The sequence below is a fragment of the Tinamus guttatus genome, unplaced genomic scaffold, assembly GCF_059628265.1.
Source record: "Tinamus guttatus ecotype Peru unplaced genomic scaffold, ASM5962826v1 Tinamus_guttatus_pri_ptg000240l, whole genome shotgun sequence".
NCBI classification, from domain to species: Eukaryota; Metazoa; Chordata; class Aves; order Tinamiformes; family Tinamidae; genus Tinamus; species Tinamus guttatus.
Window position 1 is genome coordinate 6782584 of NW_028288774.1, and position 23116 is coordinate 6805699.

At 35.1% G+C, this 23116-nt stretch overlaps 1 protein-coding gene and 1 non-coding gene across 2 annotated transcripts in view; both read left to right on the top strand.

Moving 5' to 3' along the window:
- IPO7 (importin 7) overlaps positions 1–23116 on the top strand; it is a 31243-nt gene that overhangs the window by 5074 nt on the left and 3053 nt on the right. Inside the window, exons 2-24 of the mRNA XM_088525783.1 lie at positions 1804–1885; positions 3820–3973; positions 4365–4523; positions 6836–6992; positions 7618–7707; positions 8118–8212; positions 8291–8375; positions 10593–10727; positions 11678–11777; positions 12720–12796; positions 13171–13287; positions 14096–14185; positions 14709–14874; positions 15410–15570; positions 16321–16449; positions 17929–17995; positions 18077–18202; positions 18538–18635; positions 19945–20040; positions 20828–21048; positions 21142–21347; positions 22175–22381; positions 22766–22882. Of these exons, the coding sequence (XP_088381909.1) occupies positions 1804–1885; positions 3820–3973; positions 4365–4523; positions 6836–6992; positions 7618–7707; positions 8118–8212; positions 8291–8375; positions 10593–10727; positions 11678–11777; positions 12720–12796; positions 13171–13287; positions 14096–14185; positions 14709–14874; positions 15410–15570; positions 16321–16449; positions 17929–17995; positions 18077–18202; positions 18538–18635; positions 19945–20040; positions 20828–21048; positions 21142–21347; positions 22175–22381; positions 22766–22882 (2935 nt within the window). The remainder of the gene's footprint in view (positions 1–1803; positions 1886–3819; positions 3974–4364; positions 4524–6835; positions 6993–7617; positions 7708–8117; positions 8213–8290; positions 8376–10592; positions 10728–11677; positions 11778–12719; positions 12797–13170; positions 13288–14095; positions 14186–14708; positions 14875–15409; positions 15571–16320; positions 16450–17928; positions 17996–18076; positions 18203–18537; positions 18636–19944; positions 20041–20827; positions 21049–21141; positions 21348–22174; positions 22382–22765; positions 22883–23116) is intronic.
- On the top strand, positions 14375–14556 carry LOC148594511 (small nucleolar RNA SNORA23). The gene has a single exon (XR_015913455.1). It is a non-coding gene; the product is annotated as a small nucleolar RNA SNORA23 (small nucleolar RNA).

Here is a 23116-nt window from a genome sequence, read left to right on the forward strand (position 1 = left end):
ATGTATTAAATCCACATACTATATAATCAACATTTTAGAGAGCTTATGCAGCTTGCTACAGTGGTAGTCTCAGTTGTGTTTTTCTCATGAAGGAAAGATTATTCTTTGATACACTGATGTTTAACACTATCAGTATGGCAGCTTCTTTCCATCTTGCTGTCTGATTTTCGCTTCTTTTTTGTCTCTAAGGCATTTTTTATGCGTTAGGCTTATTCCTGTATTCCCTTTGGTTTCTTGGTGATGCATAAGCAATTTTCAGGAGTTTCATTGAGCTGTTTGGCTCTGTTATAGCAGCATTAATTTTAGGGATAATTGTGGGTCATCACACACAAAAAGGGAAAGAATCCTTCATTTTCAAAATTCTAGGATTAAATAACATTATAATCTTTTTCAATTCCAAACATGAAGTATATTGAAACTAATTTTCAATATTAAAGTGGCTGGACAGACTATCACATTAATGTGGAAAACCACAATTTTGTGGTTTTAAGTTCTTTTTATTTAGACTGTAATATGACATTGCTCATAGGTGAGTTAAAGGTTATTGAAACTGAAATCTTGCTTCAGCAAGTTCATAATAACACATTTAAGCACAGGAGCAGTTTCATTGATATTAATGTTAGGCACATAATGGAGTACAATGCTGAATTTGGGTCTAATGTCATTTGGTACGTGCTCTAAGATAAGTATGCTACCCAAGTAGAGAAGGAACTGAACAATGCTACAGTTGTGATTTGTACAATTTTATTCAACGCTTACTTATTATGCCATTTCCTTGACAGTTCAAAACAATCACTTTCATTTGGGGATCTATGTCCTTCTCAGAGCACTGGGGTTATCAGTGAGATGTAGGTCAGAAAGGTGCACGCTCATATTGCAGTATCAGTTACTCCCAGTTCATCAAGGCCTGCTCTACAAATAAACATTTCAGTTGCAGCAGGTGCTAGTGTTGCTTTTGTAGTTTTCTGTAGTCTGCGGATTTTCAGTGTGAATGATGAATATGAAAACACCATTTCAGCATCCTCGGGAGAGGTTTAAAAGTAAAGTTCACTCATTTAAAATCAGTTTTGGATGAAAAGAGGTTGGTAAGGAGACAAGCTGTATTAAACAGATTTCATTACAAATAGGCAGAGGAATTACAAGTCCTGTGTGGTCTCTTTTACATACAGCTACATTGCAATGTTTAGGAAGTCCTTCCTGGTGGAAGCTGAGGTTGGAGAGAAATACCTGGTAGTTAAGGATCTGGCTGGCTCTTCCCGTGCTTGGGAGGGATGCTGCCGTCGTCTGATACGGACAAAAGAGTTCTCAGTCCATTTTTGTCAGAAAGATGAACTATGGTTTGGATATGCTTAGTTAAGGCTGAGCTTAGTTTTTAAACATAGTCGTTACCTGGTGCTTATTTTAATATATAATGAATTCACATAACCTTTAAGGTCACAAGGTAAAATTGAAGCGCTAGAGGCTTTATGGCTATTTGGATATTTTTATTTCAATAATTTCTTCTGAATGAAGAACTTGTTTAGTGACTGTAAAGGACTGAATACTGAAACCTCTTCAGTGAATTCTTCACCTCTTGTATTTAGGACTTAACCATAACCACCGTGCTGTCTTTGCTGTACAGTGAGTGCAAGATTTTGACGTGTTCTCTTTTGTTAGGGAAGAACTGTAACATCATTTGAATTGCTGGAATTACATGGGTTGTGCAGCATCATTATACAAATACTGCAAAACTTACAGGAGGATTCTAAAACTAAAATTTGACAAACTGACTAAATTTTTTTTTTTTTTTTTTTTGCTCTGCAGGCTCATAAGTCAGTGAACTTTGTTTCAACTCTGCTTCAGATCACTATGTCCGAGCAACTGGATTTACCAGTGAGACAGGCAGGCAAGTGTTCAAATCTTTTTTCATTGTATACACTTTAATTATGCATGCACTCAAGTACATATGCTGATGCAATTTAAAGAATACCTATGGTAGTAATCTGTAACACTTAAAAGCTAGTCAGAAAACTGCCAGAATTACAATCTTTGTCATAAACTGCATGCATTGAAGGAAGGTGGTGTAAATAAAAATGTAGCTAACTTGGGTGGTGGCTCCCCTTTATCCCTAGTGAATAAGGTCTTTGGGAAAACAGATTCGTTTGTCATGACTTCGTCCTTGACTCTGGGAGGTAATTTAACCTTGTACTAGCAATTTCAATGCTTTCAAATAGTAGTAGTTCTGCAGTAATTTTCAAATATTAGAAGTAGGTTCTGTCATGTGGAACGCTGTTCATTTGCACAGGAGTCATCAGCAAAGCTGGCTGATGAATGTTGACAATTCCTACCAGTTGCCTTAAAGCTACTACGATCAGTTGATAGAGATTTCTAATATAATACTTTGATTTCTGGCAGTCCAGGTAATGAGGTCTTGGTCACCTACTTGGATATTCCAGCTAGTAAACTATACTAGTTTGTAACATAAGCCTAGCTTGCATTTTTATCTTATTGCTTTCAGGTAACTTTTAGAAGTGTCAAGAGTCCACTACATATTTAAAAAAGGAGATTTTTAAAAAAAGCTCTGAAAATTTACTCTCACTGTAAGCCAATTAAAAGATGAAGCAGTCTGTAAAGAGTGGAGCTAACTGATAAACTCATAGTTTAAAAACAGTGCATGTATTTCAAAGCAGCTAGTGGCTTGATAAATTGCACTGAGGGCAAACTTTTAGTCTGCATCAGTTAAGTGTTGTCATGGCACATATCTGCTGAGTGTTTCCTGTTTTTTGCAAGGTAGTGAATAATTTTGGCGATGATTTAGCCTGAAATTTTGAATGATTCGCATTTTAAAAAAATAGGATTTTTTCTGTTTAAGGTTTCTGATTCTTTTGATCTTGTTTACCTTTAGTTTTAAGTTAAAACTAATTAACTTCTGATCAGTATTTCTGGGACTTGGGTTATGATATACTTTCTTCTGTAGCTCAGATCATTTTGAGGAAGGAGGGTGGTTTCCAGTTGCACAAAATGGGAAAAGAGCAAAAGAAACCTTCTTGATGAGAATTTCAGTTTGTAAGCAGCTATACAAAGACACATTGAGCATGTTAACTGCCGAAAAGGTTGGTTTCTGTGTGATTTCCACATGAACAGAACTGTAGGGAATAGTGTCTGAATCTTCACGGTGGTAGAATAACTGCATGCAAAATTTGGGAAGAGAATGCAGTTTATGGATTGGTATACAAAATTAGATTAATAGCAGATTTGCTATAAATTTAATTGTAATTCGAGTTTTCCTTTTGCATTTTGTAAATCCTTTTTGAATGCTGTAATCTATATTCTGCCACATAAGCAGTTTGGGCTTGGTTGACGAATGGCAAAAGGTGGCGTTTCTGCCAGCAAACTGATAGCTGCAAAGAGTGGTGGCTTATAATCTTTGTGTAGAGCAGCTCTGTTTCTCTAATGTTCCCTTCTATATCGCAAATATAATCACTTTTTTCTTTCACAATAAAAGGAGTATTTTGCAAAGTTGTTAGCTTTGTTTTAATGAAAATAATTATGAACAGGTCTTCATGTTTGTGTTGCTAAGTTCCACAAGCTTTTATCTATAACATAGGTGAAAGCAAAATGTTTGATATTTTCATACTGGTAATGTAGGTGTCATAAGAAATGGAAAAAAAGTAATATAGTCAATTACTAGGTTAATTTGTTTTTTTAATATATTTTGATTATCCTTGTTAGAATTGGCCAGTGCAGTTGCTTGTTTCATCTGCAGAATTCATTCATCTGCTGAATGATTGTTTTACACTTTGAGTGGCTATTGATTGATTTGATGCTTTTATCTGGCAGGGGTTATCTACTTGAAAAATATGATAACCCAATATTGGCCTGACCGGGAAACTGCACCAGGAGAGATTCCACCTTACTCCATCCCAGAAGAAGACAGACACTGTATTCGTGAAAATATCGTAGAAGCCATTATTCACTCTCCTGAGTTGATTAGGTACATACTTTTAACCTGTTTTCAAATTCATTGTGGTTCCTGACTGTTTTCGTAGCTAAGATGACCTACACTTAAAGTACTCTTGTCTTACGCTATTGTATGACAGTATGTATTGAAAGCATGGAAATAATCTAGACAGAAAAACAGGTTTTAGATTGTGCAGCATATAAAAATCTACTAATACAAAATCCTTTAAAAGAAAAATGGACTCCCAGTCGCTTCCTTTTTATGATGTTCCTTGAATGAAGAATAATACACCAAGTTCAGAAGTTAAAGTGGGGGGATTAACTTGAAGTAGGTTTAAATTCAGGCAGAATTGGCTGTTTCATGACCACAAAAACCTTTTTAAAATAGTAGGAGTTTATTTAACCATTGTGCATTTGATTTCCAGAGTACAACTTACTACTTGCATTCACCATATTATCAAGCATGATTACCCTAGTCGTTGGACTGCAGTTGTGGAGAAAATTGGTTTTTATCTTCAGTCTGACAACAGTGCTTGTTGGCTTGGAATTCTTCTCTGTCTTTATCAACTTGTGAAGAACTATGAGTAAGTTCTTTTACCAGTTAAAATAGAATGACTACACTGTTGTGTATTTCTTGTATTCTCTATGTGCATTCTAGTAGTGTAAAATTGTGTGTTGGAGTTTGCAAAGGTGATGGAAGTTCAAGCTTAGTACTTACTGTTGACTACTTGCTACGCAGGCAGAGGTTGTTGTATACATTCTCCCAGAAAGTTCAGAAAAAGACTTTCAGTAAAGGTTTTAGAACAGAAAAAAATGCCTTTAAAGCCCTAGTTTAGTAGTTGCTTTTTGTGGATTGAAGTGGTGTATTAATACAAGTACATAGTCATAAGAAATCTGCTCAAAACCGTGATGTTTACAAGAGGGGAAAAAAAGAAAAAACAGTTATTTTTGAGCTAAATGTAGACTCTTAAAATACTGGAGTCTGGGAGCTGTGCTAGAGTCTACAACCTTGAAATCTTTTGAAACACTGTTACATGCAACATTGTTTTAGATACCTCGTTCAATACATGTTGTATTGAAAACTTCCATTGCTCACTTAATGAATCGTGTATAAGTTAGTGTAAGATAAATGTAAATTGGTTCCTCAAAAAAAAATTTATAGGAGTGGTATGGAGACCATAATAACACATTTGAGTCTTTTCTGTTGAAAACAGCAAGTTCTGCTAGGAAAGGAAAATAAACTGTAATTTCTCACTTGATTTTCAAAATGTTTTTGTATGAATGCACAGCAGGAGTTCTATGAGATATAAAACATGAAATGTTTCTAATCTTTATTTAAGGAAGAATTTTGATATAAGTACAACCATCACATGCTTAAGCGTAGTTACCAGGTATGTCTGTAGTCTTGGCACATCAGACACTTCAGCTGAGGCCAGCAACCCTTTGCACTTGATTAGTTTTCTAGTGAAGTCAATACTGGTCAGCTTTGGAAAGTGTGTACAAGTGGGCACATATAATGGAATGACAATACAGGTGTAAGCAGGTCTCCCAAATCCATGCTTTTTGGAGGAAAAAAAATATTTCTGCATAATGTTTTGACTTGAGTTAGGTTGTTCCTGTTTGAGTTACACTGTCGAAAATGTCTGTTGCCCTCTACCCTCCTTCCCCCAATTTTTATTAATGTGGAAGATAAATATGTTGGGACGTAGTGTTATCTTTTCTGTAAATCCAATGAACAAGTTCAGTTGACTCCTTGCAGAGTCTTTTTTTTTTTTTTTTTTTTTTCCTCCCAGTTACATATATTGGGGGAATTAGGGTTTCAGTTTTACTGAGCAACATCTGGTCTTTTTATATAGGCTTCTGTTTCAGCAAATATGTGGAAACTGCATTATTTGAACAGGATTTTGGACCTCTCTTCTGTAGTGGTTTTAACAGAATGTGCCATTTGGCAGGAGGCTGTATCGCGTTTATTGTGTTTGTCCACATTGGTGGTGTTAGGAGACTAAGCACTGATTAATGTTTATTATTAGTGGAAAGTCTTATCAAAAATGCATTTGTGGAAAAACAAAACACAAAGCAACCCTCCCACAAGATCCAAGAATGCTAAAGTATTAATTACTTAAAGAGTTGTACATTCTTAGTGGTACTTGCTTTGTTCTTGTTGGCGTCACAGGTACAGGCTAGATCCTAGTTTCCTGTGCTGCTCTAGGATCTAGAGTCGTTAAGGACTTTCCTCTTGTAAGTTAAGATCTGGGCAGAATATTTCAAAATGTGGCTTCATTTCCTTTCCAAAACTTTGGAGTATTCTAAGAAGTGCAGCCCTGCTTTCAGCACAGGCAAACGAGGGACTGTCACTAGTGCAGAAGGCTTGGGAGCCCCATTTCAGAGGGTGTTTTTAAAAAGAAGGCCATCCTGCATCCCTCTCAGGTCCTCAAAGCCTTCATTCCCTGTCCAATTGTAAGATTTAGGGAAATGAAACAGCAGGATATGGGAATGACCTCTTAGCTTCTTTTATTCCGTTTTTGGAAATATTTTGGTGAATTGCATTCTGATAAATGGCTTTTGGGAATTGTACCAATTAGCCCAATATCTGCCATTCCTGGCTATAGGGGTAGCACTTTTGCTTGCAGTTTTTATAGTGCTTTGGTTGCGTTTCACCATAGTAGTGGTGTGGCAGAACATGGTGTGCGGTATTCAAAGTCAGTCAGCAGGGATGCATTACCAGCAGAATGCCAATGCAGATCTATAGCACAGTAATGGAGCTGAGCATCTTTTAACTTGCTTTTTGAGGGTAATGTTGCTTGGCTACAGCTCAGTGTCCAAATTCTATGACAAAATATTAGTAGGGTTTTTGAAATCTTATGAACTGTAGGACTAATTTTAGTCTTGTCTAAAGGTACAAGAAACCAGAGGAGCGGAGTCCTTTGATAGCTGCGATGCAACATTTTCTACCAGTGCTGAAGGACAGTTTCATTCAGCTCTTGAATGATCCATCCGATCAATCTGTCCTCATCCAGAAACAAATCTTTAAAATATTTTATGCACTTGTCCAGGTAAAAATAAGTCTTACATATTCTTAATTAGTAACTTAATTTGAAGCACTACTATTTTTCCTTAAAGTAGTAAATAGTAGAAATATTATGTGTTAAGTTACATCCGAGTCAGTTTCCACTACTACTCAACTGTGGTATGAATAGCAGGGTTTTGGTATGATTAACTGTGCTGTGAAATGAATACTATACTTTTCCCTAGTCAAGCATTAGACAGAAGTTATGCATGCCACCCTCTAAGCCTGAGTGCTTGCTAGAAAACAAAATCAATTTTCTAATGCCAGATTGTAGAGGCCAGCCTCCGTAGAATTACCCAAGTAAATGGGGCAGTTTGGAAGGAAACTGTTGATGTGCTGGTGATTCGGAAATTAGAATAACATCCCTTTTAAGCACTCTTAGCGCTGCAGAGTCGGCGAGCTGGAGTGAAGTTCTTATGCAACCTATTCTTGGTAGTGCTAATGTTCTTCAGACTGTTTTTTGGATCCTTTGCTAGCCTCTCCTGTTAGCTAATTATACAGAAATATTTGAGAGCTAGAGCTAAAGAGCTAAAATTAAAACTGAAATAGACATTTTCAAATTGCTTTCTACTAAATTTAATTTGCATTTTTTCCTTATTTTTAAAAATAAGTATACATTACCTTTGGAGTTGATAAATCAGCAAAACCTGACTGAATGGATAGAAATCCTGAAGACTGTTGTGGATAGGGATGTACCAGCTGTAAGTGGCTTTTGGATATTTGTCTCTCTATGCCTAAGTATTTTTAATGTCTTAAGAATTTTGAAAGTTTATTTTTTTTCTGAAATCTTTTTTGTCTATAAGTACAAAGAAAAAATAATTTAAATATGGTAATTTAAACAGAAAATTTTCTAAAGTGTGTAACCTGAATGAGAGTTCTGTTTTCAAATTACATTATGATTTATTTTGGCTTCCTGATTAAAGAACAGCATTTATGCTGCATGGATCACGAGATTTGTAGTTTTGCTGTACTTTATGCTTCTGTTAAACTAGGAATGTGATATGCAATTGGCACTGTAGAAGAAAAGCCAAATATGCTGTCTAGTTGCTCAGAAATATATAATTTGAACTCTTCATTAATAGTAGGTAAATAAATGCTTTTTTTCCTAAAGGAAACCCTTCAAGTTGATGAAGATGATAGACCTGAATTGCCTTGGTGGAAATGCAAAAAGTGGGCTTTGCATATCTTGGCTAGACTTTTTGAGAGGTAATTTCTCTTATATTACTTAAAATTGGTAACATATTGCTATGTGTTTGAATTTGCATACTTGCTTTCTAATTCTAGATATGGGAGTCCTGGTAATGTTTCCAAGGAATACAATGAGTTTGCTGAAGTGTTCCTGAAGGCATTTGCAGTTGGTGTTCAGCAAGTAAGAAACTCTGAATGTGTGGGATATTGAGATAAATGTAGAGTTAGTAATGATTTATTCTTTCCTTATTTTCTGAAAAAATTCCTTTTTTTTTTTTTTTTTTTTTTTTTTTTTTTTGGTAATGGAATATTGCTGGAAGCATTGATGTCTGTGGGGGTGGGAGGAAGTGAAGAAATTAGAGAAACTTTTTATTTGAGCCCTGGGACAATCCACTAAAAATAGTCCATGCAGTATGGATAATCTGTAAATAGAGTACATGCTAGCTTACAAGTGAATGTTTAGATGAGAAGTGTGTGTGTGTGTGTGTATGTGTGTGTGTATATATATATATATTTATATTTATTCCCCCTCTGAAAGAGATAGCTCTAATATTTACAGTGTGGGTTGATCCTAAGGGGTAGTTCAGATGATACAGGGGCTATTTTTGACTGTAAGTCAGTGAATGTAGGTACTAAGCTTTCTAGCCTTTTATAAAGGCCTTCTCCAAGAGCGAGGGGCTAGGATTACAAGCAGGTAAGTCAGTTCACTTATCACTCTTATCTCTGTCTAGGGACACTTGTATAGCAGCTGAGTTATACACAAGGTATCTCCTGGAACAGGGATGTTTATAGCCTTGACTATTAATGTACTGCCAGATAACCCTTGCTTTATCTTTACTAAGTAACTTCAGGATATAGTCAAACCTAGTTCATGTCAGCAACCTCCAGGAAAAAGGCATAAATAGACTAGTGGTGCAGTTAATTATCACCTTACCTTTCTTTAGAGAGCATGTATTGTGAGTCAGTAACTGGAATATTTTAAACCAGCAAGAAAATTCCTGTGAAAATCTGGAAAATCTTAGAGCTGATTTGCTGTTCCTGGCTGTACTGCTGGCTCCTCTTCTCTTGAAACAAGTTTGTTCATAAAACTTTAGTTTTGTAAAAATGTTTATAGTTGTGTTAACTCTTAAATTTGCTTCTTAGCAGGTGATTAGGCTGTAAACGTAAACAGACATTTCAGTTATGAAAACAAGGAGCTGAATCTTTAAGGAAAAGGCCTTATTTTAATCATGAGAAAAATAGTTCTCAGTTTCTTCAAATTGTTTTTCATTCCTAAAGAAATTACAATAACTGACAGGACTGAACATTTAAAAGAGAAAAAAATAGGGAAAACTTTTCCCAAATATATGCATTCTGAAGGTCATCCTCATTATTGAAAGGAGCACAAAATTTGTAACACAGTGTTAGGAAGCATCTCAACATTTTACTCGGACAAGTGGAGTCTTTGTCCTCCTCCTGAGATGTCAGTAGTGTTGGTTATGTTGTTTTCAGATAATACTAACTTCTAAGAAAAGTGTGTGTGGAAAAATAACTTTTCAAAAAAGATGAACAGTACAGTATTTTTTTTTACCCCAGGATTTCCTATGAAGTCAAGTTTGTCCTTTGTTATTTTATCTAGGAAACGCTGGGAATTCAAGTCTTTAAAAGAAATTTCTGCAAAATGGTGTTTTAGCTGGTTCTTACAGTTTTCTCCCGTATGATAATGTAAGCTGTAAAGAGCAATTGTCACTGGCTTGGATTGGATTGCAAGGAAGCCTCCTTGCATGTTGATGCCAAACCTGTCCAATAGGATGGAATTTAAATACTAACAACATTTCCATGAATTATATCTTTATCTGTGGAGAAATAAGGTCTTTCATGAACTTAAATCCCTGTAATTAGCTTAGAATTTTGCCTCAGCAGAAAAACTTGTGCTAGAAAGCAAAGAGGAGAAAGATGTTTGACCTTATTCATATATAGCCTAGTGTCACCTCTGTAATGGGGCATATAGGCATGAATTGTTAGAGTACCTGAGTCTAGAATATTTTACCAATCCAGTATTTGGGTATGCATACCTGTCTTCAAAGGGTAACAAGACCAAATAATAAATGTAAGGGAGAAAGGCACCTTAAGCAATGGTAGGGATGAATTAGCATTAGACTTTTCTCTGCTTCAAGGATTGTATTCTTGAAGGATGCCTATCCAGCAGACAGGCAGAGCTGCTTATAGGAGCTGAGAATTGCCTTATAAATGACCAATGACAATTAAATGATAGGTTAAATCAGCATCCATTTAGTCTAATATACAAACATCTTTTTAGTGGAATTTTGAACGGCTATTATGTTGGATTATGAGGGAGGGTGGAATTTTTCATGTTAAAAGGCCTTGTGTTCTGTTCTAAGCTATTAAATCTGTTTAGGTGTTGCTGAAGGTGTTGTATCAATACAAGGAGAAACAGTACATGGCTCCTAGAGTTTTGCAGCAAACACTGAATTACATCAATCAAGGAGTGTCACATGCTGTCACCTGGAAGAATCTGAAACCTCATATTCAAGTAAACCATTTTAATACTTTAATGATTCGATAGTCCATGAGTCTAATGTTCAGTATCTCTAGGTTTTTGAGTTTCTTTTATAAATAACTGGTGAAAAGAGTTTAAATCTGTTTGAAGATTCTTATATATATTAGGAAGACTGGCTAATTACTCTGGATCAAACTAAGTTATTTCTTGCAAGCATTTTTTGCAGATACAATTATTTCTAGATGCTTATTTTTGTGCTCTAAGAAATCGATTCTGTCATCGATTTCTGTTCTTACTGCACTTGTGGTAAAAGACTTTCCCTTTTCCCAGCACTGGAACAGGCTGCCCAGAGAGGTTGTGGAGTCTCCTTCTCTGGAGATCTTCAAAACCCGCTTGGACGCAGTCCTGTGCCACGTGCTCTAGGTGACCCTGCATGTGCAGAGGGGTTGGACTAGATGATCTCTAGAGGTCCCTTCCAACCTTAATGATTCTATGATTAGCCAATATACAGTTTACTTGGAGTAGAGCTCTTGACATTTGAACAGAATTTCAATGTATATTTAAAGCATCAAAGTAGGGTTGCTGTTTGAACAGAGAGATTGAAAAGTACTTGAAGATGCAGTTTTATTTTAAATTTTAAAACTTACAAGTTATATGATTTGATGTCAGTGCTCTGTGTTTTATTATTAAGGCTTATATAATGTAAAAGAGCAACATAGCAAATTTGGAGATTATAACCACAGAATGGTGCCATTAAATCATCTTTATCTGCTGTTATCCAACACAGACCTAATAACTTGTGTGGTACTGGTGTTCTGCTTTTTCCTGTGTTTTCCTTCTGTAAGGTAGTACTGAAGATGGTGATTTCAGTGTGTTACTGTTTTGTATCATAACTGATAGAATGCACAAAAGTCTTGTTTATGTTAAATACAGGATAGAATAGAGAGAAGAACCGATAATCTTTTAACTTTTTCCTATTGCAGGGAATTATCCAAGATGTTATTTTTCCATTGATGTGCTATACAGATGCGGATGAAGAGCTTTGGCAAGAAGATCCATATGAGTATATTCGCATGAAATTTGGTGAGAATTTAAATCTATTCTTCGTGTTATAATGCATCTTAACACAAACCCTGTGTTTTTGGAGTTTTTGTGAAAACACAGATAGCTTAAACCTTAAAAAGAGGTTATTAACTAAATAATATAGCTAACTTCTGGTATCCTGATGTAAATAACAGCTTATGTCTCAACAACAGTTGCTTCTGCATTTGAAAAAGTAGCTAACCTTGACAACTATGAAGTTTTCATTAAATAAATCCAACACTGCTAAGTTAAGGAATTTTAAACATAGCATAAGTCAGATTAGATTTACCATCATGGTAAATAAAATATTATGAAATAAGCCTAATATTCCAGGCTTCCGTTTTCCTTTTTTTCTGCTTGTTGAAAAGTGTCTTTGTTCTTGTCATTTGCTATAAGACTGTGCAGTCTATTCAGGCTGAAGAGGAAAGAGGAGACAGACTTCCTGAACAGAAGTCTTCCTTTTGGACTTTTTAAGTGACTAAAACAAGGAACCTTCATGATTTGAGGGGAGGGTTGCCCTCAGGTCAAGGTCAGACCTATAAAACAGTACAGGTATTATACAAATATTTGACTTTGCAGAGAAATAAGAAAGCAAGTATTTTTTACTCAGTTGCATTCAGATAACATATTTCACTGCATCAGTCTCTGCTTCTGTATCTAGAAAAGACTTATCCTGAAAATAGGAGGCCTTGCAATTTGAAAATAGACATGCTTTCAGTGATTATGAAAAAGATGAAACAACGCTATTTAAGAAAGCTCTAGAACTGTGTAACAGTGTTTTTTTTTTTTTTTTCTTGATCTTGATATTTGTAATAGGAAAGCGCAATGAAACCACCTGATCAAGCTAGAAAATTCTGGCTTTTTTGTTTTATATTAGACTGTTGGGTGACTTAAGCATCATGAGTTGTATTAAAGGACAAACATTTCTGTTTTATTTAATAGATGTATTTGAAGACTTCATTTCTCCAACAACTGCTGCTCAGACATTATTGTTTACATCATGTAGTAAAAGGAAAGAGGTAAGCTATTCCAAGGATTTCATTTTATATCAAACATATATATGACCCTAATTTAGTTGATATTCTATATCTTTTTTTCTGAAAGAGTAGTTGATTAAATTTTTGCTCTGTATGTTAAATTGTACTGCACTAAAATTTATAATTTTGTTCATATTTATTTGTCACTAGTATATGAGTTTGAATTTGTATTTGCCAATTCCCAGCCCAGTATATTAGCAATGTTGTGTGTTATAGTAGGGTTATAAATTGTTGGCCAAGTTCTGGACTTGGAAGAAATTGTTTTACACAATTTGAACATTTTGGAGCACTAACAATGATACATGAGGCAATTAGTAGAAGTTCTTTGGCTAACACTGTCTTTGTATGTAATTTAGGTCTTGCAGAAGACCATGGGATTTTGTTATCAGATCCTTACAGAGCCAAATGCTGACCCTCGTAAGAAGGATGGTGCTTTACATATGATTGGCTCTTTGGCTGAAATTCTCCTAAAAGTGAGTGGAATCAAGCTGGTAGTTCTTTTGGGTTTCTGTGCTTTTCTTTCCTTCTTTCACATATATATTTTTTTCTTCCTAATTTTTTAGAAGACATAAAATAGCTCTTTGAGTTTACAACTTTTGGAAGAGACATTGCAAGTTCGTTCTTAGCTGTTGAACTTGAGTGTTTCAATTTTGATCAGTTGTCAGCTTAATTGCATGTTTTATCAGATCTTGTTGGAGTTCAGGTGACTTGTGTGAAGAACTTCAGTTATATGTTGTTTTTAATAAAAACTGCTGCACAGTTTCCTGTCCTACTTAAGTACTTTTTCTTTTTAGTGGAAGTAAAAGATCCATTGAAAAGTTTTTGTTTTAGTGAGGCCTTTCCTGTGTATAGGAGAAATAAAATAAAATTAGTTTCTAAGAAGGATAGAAACGTCCATGTTGAATTAAAATGGCAGGGAATGAGATGAAAGCATGAATTTGTATTGTTTGGACCATGCCTCAGAAGCTTCCCTGAACAATTTTGGTGTTAAGAGTAACATGCTGCTAAGCAAAAGTCCAAAAATTGAGGAAGAAATGTGTGGGACTGTGTGTGTGTATGTATATTTTTTGAAAATAAAGCCAGTTTCAAACGTGTTCAAGTTAAAATTATTAACATGGAATTTTAGGTTACATAACTGGTTTTTAGTAAGGGGCGAGGTTAGAAGTGGGTAAGGATTTTGTTATGCTGTTCATATGTTGATATATGCCATTATATATTGGAGTAGAAGAGCATTTGTGTGTAAAATTACTAGCTGACGTGTTTGTGTTAATATTCTGACAGAAAAAGATATACAAAGATCAGATGGAATATATGTTGCAGAATCACGTGTTCCCTCTCTTCAGCAGTGAACTGGGTTACATGAGAGCACGGGTAAGAAAAAGATGTACTGTTCAGATACAGCTGAAGAGGCTAGGAATATTTTCGTAATCATTTTTTCCTCCAAGAAATGCTTTTATTTGCACCTTTTCTGTAATAATTTTTGTGCTTATTTCAAGGATTACTATCAGTCTTTATATATAGCATGTTTTTAAATATCCATTGTTCAGCTTTAAAATGGCTGCAGAACTGTGTGCATAGTTTTCCATCTGTGTCTAGTGGTATGGTCTGTTTGCGTTCTGCATTTAGACTATACCACTCACACAAAACCTGTGGCCAAAGATGAACTTGAGATCATAGTACTGGTCTAGTGATGTCTGAAAGACAACCTTCCCACTGGCCAGCCTCCAAACTCTCAAACATCTTCAGCAGTTAAAAGCTTTCCAGTATCCTTATTTAACCATATTTTTGTTCAAATTAAAATAATTGTTTTGGCTATTGTTTTTGTATACTGTATAAATAGTCATCATCCAGTTTGTAGTTTACATAACTGAATTCAATCAGTGTCTTTTTTCAGGCTTGCTGGGTCCTTCATTATTTTTGTGAAGTCAAATTTAAGAGTGACCAGAATCTTCAGACAGCCTTAGAGCTCACAAGACGATGTCTGATAGATGATAGGGAAATGCCTGTGAAAGTGGAAGCTGCCATAGCACTTCAAGTTCTGATCAGTAATCAAGAGAAAGGTATCTCTCTTTTCATAAAGCTACAGGAAGTTTACTGTACATATTTCATTATTTTAATGGAATATGCATTAATGTTTCTAAGCTCAAGGAAGTTTCTTGTAGGGTTCCCTGATGTTAATTCACTCCTCATCATTGTAACTTGTAATTGCTTATTTGTAATTTTCCATCTGGCTGCTGTTTATGAACAACATAATCATGTTTATAAGGTCCAGATGAATGAAATTAATTTGTGGTTTCATGATACAATAAATTACTTTTAAACTCCTAAACACTGAATTGGTGGCTGTATGAGTGTATCTCACTCAACATGCATTTATTCATGTTCAAGTTTATTATCAAAGTTAGTTGTTTTGGCAAGCTTTGCATTGCTTAGTATTCCGGAAACTGACATAAATACTGCAAAGCAAGAGTAAATTTTATATCAAATGCTTTGGCTAAGTTGACAAAAAAATGCTTATATTGATTATCTTATGGTGATACTGTGATATTGTAATATTTATGTCAATTCATACATTAATTTCTGCTTGTTTTACAGCTAAAGAATATATTACTCCATTCATTAGACCTGTAATGCAAGCTTTACTTCATATTATAAGGGAGACCGAAAATGATGATCTTACTAATGTGATTCAGAAAATGATCTGTGAATATAGTGAAGAAGTTACCCCAATTGCTGTAGAAATGACACAGCATTTGGTAAGACTTTCTGGTGACTGGGAAAGATGCTTAATATCATAGAATCTTAGAATGCTTAAGGTTGGCAGGGACCTCTAGAGATCATCTAGTCCAACCCCCCTGCACACGCAGGGTCACCTAGAGCATGTGGCACAGGACCCCGTCCAAGCGGGTTTTGAAGATCTCCAATATGCAGGAGGTCGGTGTTTAAAATGAAGGTGATTGGAAGTCAATACTAGGTATTATTAAACCACCCATTAATTCATCAATTAAAATGTATTAATGCTAGAGATTTTCTTCTACATTTTGATAGTTGTTTTTTTTTTTTTGCTCGAAACTGCCTTCATAACTTGAACTAAAGTGAAGTTTCTAAGAAGGATTCTTATTTTATCTTGATAGTAAAGAATTTTAGTAGTGCATTTTAGATAATCTTTATGATTTGACCTAACCTATTTTTCTCTTTTTAAAGCATGGAATAATAGTTTTTTCATAAATTTAGTATTTTTTTGCATAGAAAGCCATGTCATTGATAGTTACAAATCTTCTTATATGGCTAAATGGTAGCTGTGCAAATAGTTTAATGTTAAAATTTTATCAGTTCAAAATCAAGCCCTGAAATAGGGACAGTGAACTCCTAATTCACGTGCCAATTTCTTAGCAGTGGCCCTCATTAAATGGGTTATGTAGAATACCAGACTTGTGCAATCCTTCATATTCGAACACATCCTCACTGAATGGCACATTCATGGGTTGTTTTTCTATTACGCCTAGGCAATGACATTTAACCAGGTGATACAGACCGGACCAGATGAAGAGGGCAGTGATGACAAAGCAGTGACAGCAATGGGAATCTTGAATACTATTGATACACTTCTCAGTGTAGTTGAAGATCACAAGGAAGTGAGTAAAAATTACTTTAAAGGCAACGTTCATTGGCTAAGACACTGAAGTCCTTTGAAGTTACTGTGTATACGTGACATTACCTGGAAATCTCTTTACAGTCAAAAATCTCTGCAAACAGGGAAGTATTTTTGATGCTACAAAGATGCAACAGACTGAATTACGTTTCTCACAAAACAACATAAATGTTGCCCCAGTATTTCTTGTAAAAATCCAGGTTCTTATCAAACAGGTGGAAACTGTCTTTTCATCAGCTTCTTTAGTAAATGGCATTGTCAGCTTTTCCAAAAAAAATCAAATTGGATAGTGCCTGCCCTTGAAACAAAAGATAACTTCATTTAATTTTGAGTATTAACTCTGCTGACTCTAGTTTGTTTCTCTAACAGTATTGGTGCCTGAAAAATAGGTGTTGTGTTTATGCGAAGTGAGTGTTGTTTACCTGCCTAATCTGTATTGTTAAACTTTCTAGTGTGATGCAAACTATGTTAGTTTTATTGTACTGAGCAGACTAATTTCTAGCCAGAATATAGCTTTCCAAAAGATGCTATGGCTGATAAAAATGCTTCTTGGCATAGGGCATAGTCAGACATGTTTGTTTTTTTTATAAATACATTAGAGTTTTTCAGTGACTAAATGATTTTGTCAGAGCTCTGAGGGTTTGACTAAGGAATAGTGGGAATTCTGTTTGCCCAGGGTCAGACCTGAGTGCTCCAATGCAACAGACCTGGAACTGGTTTGACTGACTCATTTGCTAAAACTACTTAGCAAATCAAATGTCTGCTTATTTTTGTCCTCAAATTCTATATCTAAATGGAAAGCTTTTGCAATAATGTGCTTATCCTGATGAACTTGATTGGGAAAAGTTGATCAATAAATAGTTAAATTTAGATGCATCTTGTCCAACTCCTGGTCTTAGCTGTGCAGAACAGAACTCAACCCTTGTTTGTCTGAGTGCCAGGTGAATGCCTTACCAGTCAGGTTACTGTCTGCTAGCTGTTCCACAGATGAATAAGTGTTTGTTAGGAAATGTGTCTGAAACTGGACAAGCACTTGAAATGTTTGTATGGTATGTGAACAATCAGTCTAAATTAGGTTTGGGGAGTTTAGAAATCTCGAATGTCTGGAAGAGTAGAGGAGTTCCTGCAGCTTTCATTGTACACGTGGCTGGCATAACACACTCATTCACTGTGTTTTAACGGAGCTGAGGCATTGTATATGGTTAGTGTTGGACTTGTTTAAGTGTACTTCTAAATGAGTTCTTTTTGGAATACTTTGAGTATTTGAAAACACCTCATGTTAGAAACTATTTTACAAATAATTTAAAGGGCTGCTTTTGCACATGTACTGCTCTAAAATGTAAGAATTTCATTATTATTTTAGAATATTCACTAAAGAGAAACTGCTTTGAGTAATTTTATTTAAAATGTTTTTAATTTCAATTCCAGAGTATTGAAAACAGACATAAATCTCATTTTTCAGATTACCCAGCAGCTGGAAGGGATCTGTTTGCAAGTGATTGGAACAGTTTTGCAACAGCATGTGTTAGGTATGTGCCCTTTAGTTTAGTTGAATTATTTAAGTGTATGTGATTGACATTAAATTTAATGTCATTCTGTTTATGTTTTAGAGTTCTATGAAGAGATCTTTTCCTTGGCGCATAGCCTGACCTGTCAACAAGTTTCTGCACAAATGTGGCAGCTTCTTCCTCTTGTTTTTGAAGTCTTTCAGCAGGATGGGTTTGATTATTTTACTGGTAAGGAATACTAATAAATACATTTTATATACAATAAATGGCTTCATATATTTGATTTCAAACTTAAAAGGATTTATATCTCTTTGAAACATTTGTATATTCAAGTGGAGGTGCATTTGTACTTTATTCTGCTGTTCTAGCAAGTGGATTTGTTAGGGCATCTGATTAGATACATGCTTATCTTGAAAAGCATGTAAGCAAGAATTATGATTAATTTATTAGTATGTAGCTTTCAACATGATTTTAACACCTAAATAATATAAAGTTATAAAAAATTATAAAATCATAAAATGTGAAAACAATATGTTACTTTGATTATTTTTCTTTTAACACAGATATGATGCCTCTCTTGCATAACTATGTCACTGTTGATACAGATACACTTCTGTCAGACACAAAATATCTTGAAATGATTTACAGTATGTGCAAGAAGGTAAGTAGATTCCTTTGCTTACCTGAAGATGCTTACTCAGGAATTAAAAAACAAACAAAAAAACCCAAAATGTATTCTCAAGTTATATGTTGTTCAACTGGATATTCCATAAGAGCAGGCTGTAAAACTGGAGAAACTTGAGGTTTGCTATTAAAACATAATTCTATTTAGTATCTTCTGTGATTCCATAAATTGAAAAGTTATTATAGAGAAATGAAAAGAGCTTAAAACAAATTCTAGTATTTAGCTTTTGCTAAAATGAGGAAGTCATGTGCAAGACATGTATGCATATTGCAAAAGGTAGCTACTTTATCTGATATTTGTAGCCTCGCAATAGCTAGGATACCACACATCATATATATATGCTAAAGGTTTTTAATCTGTTTTCTAAATCAAGCAATGTAGGGGTGGTAAGTAGGAATAAGGAGTTATTTTCCTAGGCTCAGATCAGTATCTAAATCATGAGGCAGAATCCAATTATTCCGTCTCGGTGAAGTGACTTTGGGCAGTGTTTCTGTATTTAACTTAGCTTCTCAGTTCCTTTATATTATAGGTAGCTTCCAACTGAGCTTTCTTTTTCCAGTTGATACATAGAGGACAAAGTTCTCCAGAATGCTAGCCCTATGTAAGGATATGAATACTTCTTTATAAGGTGGTGGTAATATTTTACAATCTCTAATTATAATAGGTAGGGATTTCACTTCTTCCACTTCAGTATGTCATGTGTTGTGCCAATACTAAAACTCTATGATGAACAGTCCCCTGCCCTCTCCATTCTGAAGATGCCCTCTTCAATTCTGAAGATGTTTGAATTTTATTGCAAATAACTCTTGCCAGCCTTTATTTGAGAAGAAGTTCCAACCAGGTTGATTAGACCCATTCAAAGTGAATCTTTGATACAGAAATTATGGAGTACTGTGTGGACAGAAATTATGGGGTACTTTGTGGTTTTTCCATTGGATTCCACAGATATTGCAAGTTCAACCTCAAGTTTTAGTGCTTGAATATTTAAGATTTTTCATGCTATGTGTAAAAATGAAGTCTTTCAAAATGGCAGCTATTGCTTAAATAGTTACTAGTGTAAGCTTTGAGTCCATTATCTTGTTTAATACTTGCATGGATAGATAAATTGCAAACAGATTGAGCAATGTTTCAAACTGAAGTTGTGACACTGGGCTATTGCTGTAGATGGCTGTTTATGGTCATATTGTAATGGAGGGCATAAATTTGTATCAGTTTCTCAAAGCCATGCAGCATATAGAAAATGCTTCTTACAAGGATAATAACAATAGTATTTGTTATTTTTCAGGTCCTTACAGGAGTTGCTGGAGAAGATGCAGAATGCCATGCAGCAAAACTTTTAGAAGTAATTATTCTTCAGTGTAAAGGACGTGGTATTGATCAGGTTAGTAAAAACTTTGATTACTGTAATCTCTTAAAAAGATCATGCTCTAAAGTATGAATTGATTTTTTTAACAAGTCTTGTGTTAAACTTGAAAAGTTTGGTTAAATTTTTGCAGTTTAAGTAATAGTCGTGTCTTCTACTTCAGTGTTTCAAGTGCTTCTATGCAGTCATAGAGCTGAAGGAATGTTATTGCATGCTTTGTCTTCAGAATTTAAATTTCGTAAAGCTTTTCATGAATCTGGAAGAGTAACCTCTTAGAGGCATATTAATTCTAAAATTTGATTAATTTTACTCTAAATGCATTCCACTTCATTTGTGAAAATGATGGAATTTGTCAAGTTAACTTTGGAATAAAAATGAAGTTCCTACAATCCTAATTAAATGACATTGAGCATTTTTGCATGCATCTTTTTAATATATGTGGATATGGTCCCTACAAATTCTCTTTATGTGAAGCAAAAATTTCTATTGCAGATTTTTTTTCTTCTGTATGGCCTGTCTGAAGAGGTTATGCATTTGAATAGGTGGGGGGGGTGGTTATTCGTTTTCCTAGAATGGCTTATATTAATGTTATCTCTTTTGGATAGTGGATATTTAAAAATAATTTTGTGGAATTCATAGCTTACAGATTTTTCTCTGCTTCTCTACTATGTTGTGTTTTTTAAGCATGGAATTACAGTATCTTCAGGATTTTATTTCACTACAACTGAAAAGCCTGTAAAACAGAACTACAGAACCAATGGCTGATTTTTGTGTACTGAAGTTGTAATGATTCTCATTCTTCCAGTGCATACCCTTATTTGTGGAAGCTGCTTTAGAGAGATTGACCAGAGAAGTAAAAACAAGTGAACTGCGAACAATGTGCCTCCAGGTTGCCATAGCTGCTTTGTATTACAATCCTCATCTACTTTTAAATACCTTGGAAAATCTTCGTTTCCCCAATAATGTAGAGCCTGTCACTAATCACTTCATAACACAGTGGCTTAATGATGTAGACTGCTTTTTGGGGTAAGTGTTTCTAATTTTGAAGATTATCCTCTGTTGTATACTGCTATATTACTTCTAAATCATAACAAAATTTGTAACCATTTTGTTTTGCAGTCTTCATGACAGAAAAATGTGTGTGCTTGGCTTGTGTGCTCTTATTGATCTAGAGCAAATACCACAGGTTTTAAATCAAGTTGCTGGACAGATCCTGCCAGCTTTTATCCTTTTATTTAATGGATTGAAAAGAGCATATGCTTGTCATGCAGAGCATGAAAATGACAGTGATGATGATGATGAAGCTGAAGAAGATGAGGACACAGGTACAAAAAATGAAATATGTTCTATTATTTGGAAATAATTCTTTCGTGCAGCTGTTCAGTTCAGTAACTGGGAACTGAATGCCCTAAGGATGCCCTAACTGGCATCCTTTTAATGTCTTTTGCAAGTCTTATTTGACTTCTTTCTGATCTCTTGCAAAAGCTAGTTTTCTAGACTGGATTTCTTTGAAGTCCTGTGAAGCTAGCTTTTGTGTGTGGATGCTGTCCTTTCTGAAAGGAATTATTGTTGGGGCATTTGAATGATGACTAAGGGTCATTAGAAAAAGTTTTCAGGAGTCCTGCTCCACTGCAGACTTTCAACTATGTATTACAAAGTGTCATGTGAACTGTTAGGCATTATATGTGATTCGAAAGTGACAGTTCTTCTAATCTGTTTCGGAACTAATTTAACCTCAACCGCATCAAACTTCATTACAGAGTTTCTTCTTCATAACAATCCTTTCACAAGTTTTCACCCTTTTTCCCATCTTGATATGTAGCTCAAAAATATGTACCGCTCCCCCTGTACTTCGGTATTTCCGGCCTTGTTTTGGGCAGAAATGATGCTTTGCTTAAAATTGTATCAAGTGGTGTTCCAAATGATTTGATTATATGTCTTTTCCTGTTCACATTTCTGTGACAACAAAGTCTGTTCCCACTTAGTGTTGCTCTAAGTAGTACTAAAGGAGACCACGGTGCTGGGAGAGGCGTTGAAAGAGCTTCTTCCTTTCTAGTCTGATGTTGCTGTCTGTTCTGAATAATCAGGCAACTTCCTAAAAAGTTGTTACTATTCTTGTGATAAACTTCTTTTTGTGTGATATTTAACCCAGAGGAACTGGGGAGTGATGAAGATGACATTGATGAAGATGGTCAAGAATATCTAGAGATCCTGGCAAAACAGGCTGGTGAAGATGGAGATGATGAAGACTGGGAAGAAGATGATGCTGAAGAGACTGCTTTGGAAGGCTATTCAACAATTATTGATGATGAAGACAACCCTGTAGATGAATATCAAATATTTAAAACAATTTTTCAGAGTGAGTAATTTATTTCCTGTCCAAACAGCTTTAACTTAATTTTAGTGTTCTGGAAATTCAGCTGTAGGAATAGTATTGTAAACTAGGGGGGCTTGTTGAAAACATCCAAACAGGCTTTCTGGTTATTCCAGTTAAAGATCTTATCCAAATAAAATCTTCCTTTGGAAAGAGGAAAAGAGCACCATGTTTTTAGAGCAGGGGGAAAGAATGGAGTGAATTTCTGGCAGATGGGAAGAGGTGCTAGAAGTTGTATTAATGGTTTTAAATTTCTTAAATTACATAGTGGTGATGGGGTTGATAGGAATATTACTGTGATTAAAAATGTGGTGAGTTAACAAGTTTTGACTTACCAAATATTTTATGAACACTTTCCTTCTCTTGCAGCAATTCAGAATCGTAACCCTGTGTGGTACCAGACTTTGACACAGGGTCTTAATGAAGAACAAAGAAAACAATTGCAGGACATAGCAACTCTGGCAGATCAGAGGCGGGCAGCACATGGTATTTTTCCCTCTTTACCCTGTTGATTGCTTTTTTGCTCTTTAAATGCTGTTTATGTGCTCAGGAATCACAAGTCAAAAATTCTAGACTGTGTCTAGTGTCTTCATCACAGTCTAGTGTCTTCATCAAAGGAGAGTTGTTTTACATTTGAATCTCTACAATTGTCAGCTAATACAAAGGCTCAAGGCACAAATTGTATGCCATATGAGAGATGTAAGGAATGGTAGGCATATT